The sequence below is a fragment of the Plecotus auritus genome (genome assembly GCF_963455305.1).
Source record: "Plecotus auritus genome assembly, chromosome: 9".
In the NCBI taxonomy this organism is placed as follows: Eukaryota; Metazoa; Chordata; class Mammalia; order Chiroptera; family Vespertilionidae; genus Plecotus; species Plecotus auritus.
In genome coordinates, this window is record NC_137783.1 from 96,711,325 (window position 1) to 96,722,764 (window position 11,440).

At 40.1% G+C, this 11,440-nt stretch overlaps 1 protein-coding gene across 2 annotated transcripts in view; it reads right to left on the minus strand.

Moving 5' to 3' along the window:
• The window catches only part of FOLH1 (folate hydrolase 1), a 52,845-nt gene extending 44,350 nt beyond the window's left edge, over positions 1–8,495 (minus strand). Inside the window, exons 1-2 of one of the 2 annotated variants that reach the window (XR_013959141.1) lie at positions 7,927–8,181; positions 5,949–6,057 (exon numbers count right to left, since the gene is read on the minus strand). Coding sequence is in view for 1 of the 2 variants with exons in the window: in XM_080643205.1 (XP_080499331.1) it covers positions 5,949–6,057; positions 7,927–8,044 (227 nt within the window). In the remaining variant the exon portion in view is untranslated. Of the gene's footprint in view, positions 1–5,948; positions 6,058–7,926 lie in introns of both variants that reach the window. The other variant, XM_080643205.1, reaches the window with a different exon arrangement.
• Between the last annotated feature and the right edge of the window lie 2,945 nt (positions 8,496–11,440).

An 11,440-nucleotide genomic window follows, 5' to 3' on the forward strand; every position in this document is an offset into this window, starting at 1 on the left:
AACACAATTTTTTAAATTGTACAAAACCATAGTTTTCAAGTATAGAACTCAACAAAACATCATCAGCACATTGCATTGTGTGCCCATTACTGGAAGCACAGGTTCTTTTCTCCGCCCCCTCCTTTGCCCACCTCCACCTACCCCCCACTCCAGTCCCCCTTTTCCTTGGTCTATCACCAGATCATTGTATACATGTGTTTTGTATACATATTTTGGTTTTTGCTTAATCCCTTCACCTTCTTTCATACAGACCCTCAAACCCCTCTCCACTGTTATCTGTCAGTCTGCTCCATGTATCCATGCCCCTATTTCTATTTTGTTTGTCACTTTATTTTGTTCATTAGATTCCACATGTAAATAAAATCATATGATATTTGTCTTTCTCTGATGGACTTACTTTATTTAGCATAATAATCTTTAGGTCCATCCATACTGTCCCAAAAGGTAATTTTTTTTTTTTTTTTATTGCAGCCAAATAGTATTCTATTGTGTAAATGTACTGCTGCTTTTTTTTATCTACTCATCTATTGATGGACACTTGGGCAGTTTCTGGATCTTGTCTATTGTAAACAATGCTGCAATGAACATAGGGGTGCATATAGTCTCAAATTAGTGTTTTGGGTTTCTTCAGATATATTCCCAGAAGTGGGATCACTGGGTCATAATGCAGTTCCATTTTTAATTTTTTGAGGAACCTCCATACTGTTTCCACAATGTCTACAGCAATCTGCATTCCCACCAACAGTGCACAAAGGTTCCCTTTTCTTCACATCCTTGCCAACACTTGTTCATTGATTTGTTGATGATAGCCATTCTGACAGGCCTGAGGTGATATATCACAGTGGTTTTAATTTGCATTTCTTTGATGATTCGTGACTTTTAGCATTTTTTCATGTCTATTGGCCATCTGTATGTCTTCTTTGGAGAAGTGTCTATTTAAGTCCTTTGCCCATTTTTTAAATTGGGTTGTTTTTCTTCTTGGTGTTGAGTTGTTTGATTTCATTATATATTTTTGAAATTAACCTCTTATCAGAGATATCATTGGCAATTATGTTCTCCCATTCAGTGGGTTCCCTTTTCATTTTGTTGATGGTTTTGCTGTACAAAAACTTTTTGGTTTAATGTAGTCCCATTTGTTTATTTTTTTCTTTGTTTCCCTTGCTTCAGGAGGTATATCTGCAAAAATATTGCCCTGAGAAATGTCTGAAATTTTATTGCCTTTTTACTTACAGGATTTTTATTGTTTCCTGACTTACATTTAAGTCTATAATCCATTTTGAGTTTTTTCTTGTGTGTTATGTAAGTTGATAATCTAGTATCATTTTTTGCATGTACATGTCAAATTTTCCCAGCACCATTTATGAGAGACTGCCTTTACCCCATTGGATATTCTTGCCTCTTCTGTCAAATATTAAATAACGACAAACATGAGGGTTTATTTCTGTGCTCTCTATTCTGTTCCACTGATCTAAATGCCTGTTCTTGTATTAATACCATGCTGTTTTGATTACTATAGCCTTGTAGTATAGTTTGATATCAGGTAATGTGATACCTCCAGCCTTGGTTTTCTTTCACTAGCTTGCTGAGGCTATTCAGGGTCTTTTGTGGTTCCATATAAATTTTTGTGCCGGGGCTGACCAGCAGCCCCTGAACAACGAATTAACAGATTACTCCAACACAGTTTCACTGTGGGGGAGAGGGCTAAGGGACGGCCAGGCGGAAGAAGCCAGGCAGCCTCGATTGCCTGCCTCATTAGGCTTTTATTGGAATTTTTATCTTCAGATACAGTCAGTAGGGTGAGTAATCTTGAGAAGACACATGTGTTTACATTGTCCTCTAGGCAAGGGCACCCAGGGATTAAGCATAAGGATTTCAGTCAACACCTGGGGGTCTGCATGTACACAGACTTGTTTGGAAAGGTCAAAGAATAATAGGGACACTGCCTTCACACTCGCCTAAGTCTTCCCTAAGTCGGAATTCCGATAAACAGGGCAGGCGGCCTTCCGCACACTTCCCTTTTATCAGAATGTCCTCCTTACAAACTTTCCAACCAATTCTCATGCTTTCCAACATTTTTGGAATATTTGTTCTAAATTGGTAAGAGTTTTTTTATTACTACTTTGATTTTATTAGTTGTAATTAGTCTATTCAGGTTTTCTGATCCTTCCAGATTCAACTTGAAAGATTGTATGTTTCTAGGATTTTATCCATTTGCCCAGGCTATCAAATTGTTGGCAGGTAGTTATTCATAATATTTTCTTATAATCCTTCATATTGAAACAGGAATTTTAGGGGTAAGATGGGACAGGTTTAGGAAATTTTAGAAATTTTGGAAATTAAGGAGACCATAGAGGAAAGCACAGGGCTGTAGAGCAGCAGAAGGTATATTCCCATAGAATGGGGGAGCTGGAAAGCTGCAACAGGTACATTTCCATAGAATGAGGGAGCTGGGAACAGCAAAAGGTCTATATTTACAAAATAAAGAGAAGAAAGCCCTTCATCCTAAAGGAGAAGAAGAAAGCCCAAAGGGAATAGGAAAACATTAAGGAAGGAGGGAGAGAGAACCTCACATGGGACATGTTCAACCTTTGAGCCCAGGAGTTACTATAGTAACCAGTCCAAGGGAATAGTGACCGATCAGAGGGGATATCAAGGCACCAGGATCTGCAGCCTTTATAAGAAATAGGGAAAAGGAACTCAGTGGGACACTATTCCCCTCCCTACTTGGGAGTCCATTCTGTGGGACTCTTTCCCTCTCCCCATGTGGGAGTCTGTACTTGTTCTTCAATAAATCTCCACCTTTGCAATACCACTTTCTGTCCGTGGATTCATTCTTCGATTCCGGCGGACAAAGAATCCGGGTTCCGGTACAAAAATTCCATATCAATATTTCTGTGGTGTCAGGTATTACTTCTCCTTTTTCATTTTAATTTTTATTTATTTAGTCCACTCTCTTTTTTTCTTGATGAGTATGGTTAAAGGTTCATCAATCTTGTTTATCTTTTCAAAGAACCAGTTCTTGGTTTCATTGATCTTTTATATTGTTGCAGAGATTTTTTAGTCTCTAAGTCATTTATTTCCACTCTAATCTTTATTATTTCCTCCCTTTTACTTACTCTGGAAAAAGAACAGAAATTTAAGAGGCAGCTGAAAAGTCTATCTATTCCTTCATCAATGTATACCTACTGCAAAGAATACAGCAAAATAGCTAACATGTTGCTATTTTCTTCTATTTTACACAGATCACAAACTGTGTCATAACTGAAGTGGATCCAGATTAGGCATATTTCCTAAAGTCACAGCTACAACTGTGTCCCTACAAACAAGAAGAGTTGTTATGAGGAGTCTTGAACATGCTCACATAAAAAAAAAAAAAAAAAAAAAAAAAAAAAAAAAAGGAGAGAGACTTTATCACACTTTGCTATATGACTGAAACTTCTTTTATCAGTTTCATTCTCACCAACTAGGATAAAACCATGTGCTATGCTCAGGGTTGAACCCACTCATTTAGAGCAAAGCTGATCCTGAAAAGGACAAGTAGAAAAAAAGACTTCTTTCCAAGAATAAGTAAGTTAATCGGTATAAAATCAGACAAGTGGTGTATTTCAGGTTTTGCCACTAACATATGTAATCCTGGCCATGTCAGAAATTTCTCATCTGTACATGGGAAGCTGTAGCCACCTCACTAGTTCTCAAAAATTTGAGGCTCAATTAGATAACTGACATTAAAAAGCAGTTTTGACATTATTTGTTGTTTTAATCAATTGAGAAGTATGTCACAAGTAATTTGTTGATCCTACAAGAATACCATTTTTTTAAAAAATAGTAATAATTCTAAATTGTTTAAAATTGCTAACAATTTGTATGGGCAAATTGGAAATCTGGAGAGTTCAGAAGGCTTCTGGAGATTCTGCAGTCCTTGGAGGGATGAATGAGGGTTCTCTTAAACTCTTTCTTTTGTGTGTTAATGATAAACATCCTTGAATTCTGAACAGTTAGAACAGCCTGGTCAGGGCCATAGAGAATAATCAAGATGCTGACTGTTTCAATCTTGCTCGAGGGTCCAAAAAAAGAAACAAACAAAAGGCATTCATTTTTATTCTTTGCTGGTCAATCCATACCACAGGAAAGGAAAGAGAGAAGGAACCAGGAACAGCAGCTCTAAGAATAAATATTAAACCTTGCCAGCCCTCCATTTTAATTATAGCTATTATAAGTAACTAGTAGCCCTGCACACGAATCCATGGGCCAGTAGCTTGCTGCCGCCCTCCAGTAGCTCTCCGCCTGCTGCCTGCTGCCCGCCCTCCTGTAGCTCCCCCGGCCCTCCTCCCCCCTAATCCCCCCCTCATAGTTTGCTGCCCGGCCCTCTCCTGTAGGTCTCCACCGCCTGCTTATAGTTCGCTGCCCCACGATCCGGTCATTACGCGGTTGGTCGTTAAGCTTCAAGGCGTAATGACCATTTGCATATTACATCTTTATTATATAGGATTACAGTGAAATAGCAAGAGTCAGAGGAGGGATTTCCAAAGTTTAAGCTTCAGGGTCTCTCTGTTGAAAAGGCCCTGCCAAAGACCTGGGAGGTGCCTCAGCAAATATTTACTCATAGTTTTAATTCTATCAAAATTAAAATAGGCATATGTGTCTATATGATTATGTGTGTACACACCTATGCACATGTATGTATGTATATATATAAAACTCTTCTTATATAAAATTATAACTTGTATTCACTAAAGAATCTTTCAATTACTACAAGGGACAAGTATTTTTTAACACATGCACTAAGCAAGCTTGTTTTAAAAAAATGGACTTCACTCGGCCGGTGCTGTTCAGTGGTTAAGCATCACCCATGAACCAAGTGGTCACTGGTTCGATTCCCGGTTAGGGCACATGCCCGGGTTGTGGGCTTGATACCCAGAGGAGGGCATGCAGAAGACAGCCTACAGATGTTAATGTTTCTCTCTCATTGATATTTCTAGCTCTCTCTCCCTCTCCTATCCTCTCTCTAAAATAAATAAAATGACATACTTGAAAATAAATAAATAAATTAACTTCATGCTTTGAAAAGCTAAAATTCTAATCAACTATATATATATGTGTGTATATATGTATACACACACACACACATATATATTCATTCTATACAAGGGTTTTATTTTTAGTTGCTTTACAAATATGTTTTTAATTTATTCAATTACCTCTTTGGCTCTTCACTAGATAGCTATTTCAGGAAATAGGAAGCTAGATTGTAAACTATGTCACATATATGCTCTCTAAGTTCATCCTCATCACAGCTGTATCATTGTCCTCATGTTATATGCAGAAAGGAGGGCTGAGGAAGGTTAAGTATTCACTCAAAGTTACTTTGCTATCAAAGGGCAAAGAAGAAATGTAAAGTCAAATTTGAATTTAAGTCCACATTTATTATTTTGACCAAAATATACTATCTTCCTCTAAAACAGAAGAAAACAAAGTCCACCAACCAAATCCAGCACATTTCCTGGTTTTGTATAGCCCACAGCTAAGAATGGTCATCACATTTCATAGGTGAAAAATCATATAAAATTCAAATAGGTGACATAATTATATAAAATTCAAATTTTAGTGTCCATAACTAAAGTTTTATCAGAACTGCCACACTTGTTCATTTATGCAGTTTCTATGGCTTCTTTTGTGCTACAATAGTAGAGCTGGGTTTGTGACAGATCAGATGGCCTATAAAAGCAGGCCCCTTCCCAGAGAGTTGGCTGACTCCTGCTTTAAAACATCCATACCTGTTTCGTTCAGCTGCAATACATAAGCCTGTCCAGATAAAATGTGATACAAGATCTTCAACAAATAAAGCTTTTAAAAAGTCAGTTCCTGTATATGCAATTTTAGATCAAAACTTTGAAACAGATTAAATTTTCCAACAAACTGTCCACATAAACTTTCAAGTATATGCTTACTATAAGAATGTTTTGATGTTCTCAGCTTTCAGTTCATCCAAAAATGCCTTCTTCATGTTATGCTGTGGAATGATGTCAGGAGCTTCATTGGAGGATTTTATAAACCATCCTGTAGAATACATACAAATATAGAAATGAGAAGTGAGCTCATGGACAGGCCCTATTTTTCCTTATTATTGTATCTACCATATGTAAAATATAAATTGCCAATGACCTCCAGCATCCATTGCAATTTTCTGAGATTTAATTTCTTTTGCCTACTTCTACAGAAAAAAAAAAAAATCATGCACACAGACTTTTAAATTATAAATCAATTTCTACATATTTTTATCTGATTTCAATGATTAGATTGCTATTATTCTAAGAAATGTTTTATGAGGAAATCCACACTAAAATTAAATGTTTCAACTAATGGGGATAAACAAGATCTCTTGAAAATTAAGGTTATAAGAAGCTCCATCTTCTTTTTTCCTTAAAGTTTCTATCCCCATGGACTGTTCTCTGCTGATATAGAATAAGCTTTTAGTCAAAGTTTATAATGAAGTAATTATGAATATGTTTCAAGTACATAAGTTATTTCAAAGAGTTAAAGGAAACTCAGACCTGTAATTTGCTTTGGCTCAAAAACTAAAAGAAAATAAGCTAAACTTTTATGTTTTCAGTTGAAGTAGGCTTGAGAAGTTCAACTTCAGAAAGCCACAGTGAAATGATAATTTACCCAACATCTCCGCAAGACACCCAGTGCACACGGGCCAAAGGCCATGGGTAGCCAGAAGACACAGAGAAGGAAGCCCTTGTAGTTGGCTTTTAAACTCAGGGGAAGGATTACAGGATTTATTTAGAGAAATAATAAGATCTGGGCATAAAGTAGTTACCAAAGTCAGCACTCAGCTTTCCAGTTATTAATCACACACACACATACACACAGGTGTACTGAAATGGTTGGCAGCAAGTGGCAATCCAGTTCCACCTGTACATAAAACAAAGGATTAGCCTGTGGGGTCTGGGAAGGGCACACTGAGGATTAAATGCTGGAACAGATCTGGAGAATGAACTGGATGAAGGGGAGGGAGGCTTGTGAGGGAGGGGAGAGCAGAGAATCCGAGGGGAAATAATGTGTCAGCCACTGAGCAATGAGTACAAGATGGGGCTGAGGGCTATAGTAGGAATAAAATGCCCTGAAGAGATACAGGTTTTAATCCCAATGCCAACCTTGCCATTTTTACAATTGAGAAAATTGAAACTTAATTTGAAGTGTGTCCTTACTGAGCACTTATCTCACTTAAGCCCCACAACAACCCTAGGCAGTTACTAATATCTATATGTTAGTATGAGTAGGATGTGGCTCAGAAATTTTTTTAATGATCTTTAAGGTCACACAGGAGGCAAGAGAGCTCAGTTGAGTTAACCCAGCTAGCTGGTCTATGCACTGGTCTTCTAAATCCAAGAAAGGACCCCACTGGTGTGGCTAAGTGGTTGAACATCGACCTATGAACCAGGAGGTCACACTACGATTCCCAGTGGTCAGGACACTTGCCGGGGTTGTGGGCTGGATCCCCAGTGAGGGGCATGCAGGAGGCAGCCAATGGTTGAATCTTAGCTCAGGAGTAGAAACAGACCCCAAACAGGTAAGAGTCATTTCCTGCAAAGCTCCCTGGACAACCTGCTTCCACTGTCCCAGAGACCTGCCGCTCCCCCTAAAACATACCAGTTTCCCAGGCTCCAGAGGGTGGACCTTCGGAAGTCCGGTTTCAGGGTCTCTCCCTCCTACTCCTTACCCTGGGTGCCTGTCCTACAAGAGCTTGTCCAGAGCGGCAACCCTGCACCGCCCCCAGGCACCCCCCACCAAGTTCGCAGGGTTCATCCCCACTTTCCCCCAACCAAACCACCGTCCCCGGGACCTCACATGCGCTGCGAGTCCCGCCAAGCATGGAACTGCGGGGTAAGCTCGGGGTGTGCGTGGCCAGCGCGCCCCTACCGAGGAGGAAGCCACAGACGAAGAGCCCGGCGGCCAGCAGCAGCGCCCCAGCGCACAGCCAGCGCGGGCGGCGCAGGGCGACGAAGGTCGAGTCGGTCTCGTGAAGGGGATTCCACATCGCGCAGGGCGGCGGCTCCGGCTCCGGGGACCTGCGCCTCTGCTGCGGCCCCGCTGAGGGTCCAAGGCTTCCTGCAGCCCAGCCCCAGAGGATCAGTGACTTCCCAGGAGGCTAGAATCCACGCCCTGCCCGGGATCTGGTTTCTCCGCCCTCAAGGTATTTCTAGCTGATGCTCAACCAATCCCGGCGAGAGGGAGGCAATAGAAGTGGCCAGAAAAGGAAAACCCGGCCCGGCACCTCGGGAGAAACACTTAAAAAAGTTTATCTTGAAAAGTTCTAGCTCTCGGTTATTCAAAAATGAAAAGGGGGAAAAGGAAGGAAGGGAAGGAGGAAGCAGCTAGTCTTCTTTCTTCACTTCCAGTCCAAAATCTGATTCTCAAAAAGACAAGTAAGGATTGCTGGTGTAATTTAATAGAATGCTCCTCTTTTGTCTCTGACTCTAGAAAAATGTGCAGGGAGGGACCTGGCTCCAGGACTAAACTAAATGATCTCTCAAATGTTTGTTGTTTTTTTCAGCTCTGAAATCCTATTAAATACTTTAGAGCACTATAATGAGTAAAGTCAAGTAAAAAAAAAAAAAAAGGAATCTCAGAGAGAACGGAGGGGTGGGGTGGATGGGTGAGAAGAGATAAACCAAAGACCTTGTATGCATATATGCATAACCCATGGACACAAACAATAGGGTGGTGAAGACCTGGGGCTGGGGGCAGGGGCGGGCTAGAAGGAGTCAAAGGGGAAAAAGGAGGACATATGTAATACTTTCAACAATAAAGCTTTAAAAAAAATTCGTGTTCCATTCTGACTGTTGTATTGTCAAGGAGGTGGTGGTGTCAATTACCACTGTGCTCTTTCTCTTAATGAATATCATTGATTTTAATAATCTGTTTTATTAAACCGTTTTTAAAGGAATTATTTTGGAACTTGCTGAAGGCAAGTTTTCCAGTTCAATCATTCATTCATTGAAAGTGTATTTATATTTATATTTTTATTTTTTGTTGCTAATTCTTACCAGAGGATTTTTTTTTTCCCATTGATTTTTAGAAAGAGTGGAAGGGAGGGGGAGAGACAGAGAGAGAAAAAGAAACATCAATGTGTCTCTCACACTGATTGGATGCCACTTGCATGTGCCTGGACTGGGCCTGTGATTGAGCCTGCAACAGAGGTAACTGCCCTTGACAGGAATCAAACCAGTGATCCTTCAGTCCATGGGCCTACACTAACAATGGAGCAAAACAGGTGGGGCTGAAAGTGTATTTATCAAATAGTTATTTTGTACCAGGAATTACAGATACAAATATGTGTAAAATAAAGTCCCTCACCTCAAGAAGTTACAATATAATAGATACACAATCAAGAGAAACAAGAGAGTTTCCAACTGGGTTTTACATTATTCTTCCTCTTCAAGTCCTTATATGAAAAGTCATCTATCATCTTTCCTCAATAGTTGAAGAAGGAAGTGTTAGGTCTTCGAAGGAGGAACGCACGAGGCCAGGGTGGTGAGGGATTATGAATTAATTGGATCATCCGCACACCAGATGGCTGAGCCTGGATGGCTCCAGCACCCAGTGATGGGAGTCAGCGGTTTTTAAAAGACTTTTGGTGGGATTTTTCTGGGCAGAGAGTTCTCTTGTGCAGGTCCGGAGAGGAGGGATAAGGGAATGTGGTCTCAGCAAGTAAAATGTGGTCTCAACAAAAGGGAATGTCCATAGTGAAATGGCCTGAAAAGTCAGTTCCTGGGAGAGGGGTATCGAGTCACTTATTTGACCAGACCTAACAGGAGGTATAATGTGATCTAATGCTTACCAAAGCAAACTACACTAATCCTTAGTTTCCTCATATATGAAAGAGAAATAATAGAAGTGACAACAGAAAAACCTCATATGGCTTGCATAACCACATATTAGAGATTTTTAATTTTGGGGGGGAAAGTCCTGATAATTACATGAAATAATTCTTCTAAAGCACATAGTGCATTGCCTTCCATTTTTAATGTATTTATAATATTAATCTATAATAATAAAAGGGTAATATGCTAAATGAATGGACATCATTCCAGATGTCCTTCTTGATGAATCTGGGGCTGGCAGGAAGCCACCCTGGGTCCTGGGTGCCTGCAGGCAGCCTGAGAGAAGCCAGCCCGGGTCCCAGGTGCCAGAGGGAAGCCAGTGCCAGCAGCCAGGGGAAGGAAGGCCTACTCTTGCACAAATTTTGTGCATTGGGCCTCCAGTTAATTATAAAAGGTATGTCTTCCCCACCAGACTGCAAGTTCCATGAGGAGAGGAGCAATCCTTTTTATAAGATCTGACACATGTTTATTCCTTTTCTCTATTTTTCTTTCATTTTTAATTGTTAGCAATTCTTGTTACACATTTTACTCTTATTTCCTTTCAGATTTTGTCTCATGGTGCTAGGGACCATATCTTGTTCCTGTCTGTTTTCTAGAGTTACACAATGCCTAGAATACAAAAACATCATTTGAAATGAATGAATGCTCTAAGCAATGAAGCAATTATGAGGTATAAGAAATGATTACTGTTATTGAAGAACTTTAGTCAAAGTGGGAAGACGGGGCCTAAATAAAAGGATAAATAACAATACCCGAAAGCAGAGATGAAAAAAAAACAGCAACAGCTTGTATTCAGGAGAACATATGGGGTCCTAATAATTCATATTAACTTCAATAGCTCTTGCTGGAAAAATATATTGAAATATTTTATAGTGCCATATGCCCTTCCATACATACACATACAAGAAAATGTGTGGCACTACTTTGTGGGTAGGCAGATAAAGTAAAATATGACCTAACTATCTTTTTCCTCTCTAAGTGCAGGAAATGGTAGATTCCAGAATAGAAATATTAAATAAGGAAAAGGTAATATACCTGCCTCTGCTACTAGCATTTCATCCTGTCTAAAAAGCATTTCTTAATTATCACCATGGCCCAAGTACTAGGTGAAAGGTTCAGGGTTGGACTGGGGTCACACAGAATGGACTCAAGACTTAGTATAATCAAATTGATGTTTATTTGAGGCACCTGGGTGCAGGTGGTCTGACTCGAGATAGAGGCAGCGGTGAATTGGGGAGGGAGCAGGCTTTTTATGTGCTCAGGGAGAACTGCAGACAGGGCTTCGGCTTGCCCCAGGTATCAGGACCATGCCCAGTCCTAGTTTTATGGCCTTGTCCTTTGTCCTTCTGCTGGCGCCAGAGGTCCATTCTCGATGGGCTGTGCAGGGTGATGGTCTTCAGGAATTTCTGTAAAATAACCACTCAAGTGGAGCATGTTTGTGCAGGGCTTAGGCTAGCGGAATGAGCTTTCCCTTTGACATTTGTTAGATTTTGTAAGGCTCAAGCCTGTGTTCTCCAGTTAACCTTTTCACTGGGCTGGGTCATAGAAAC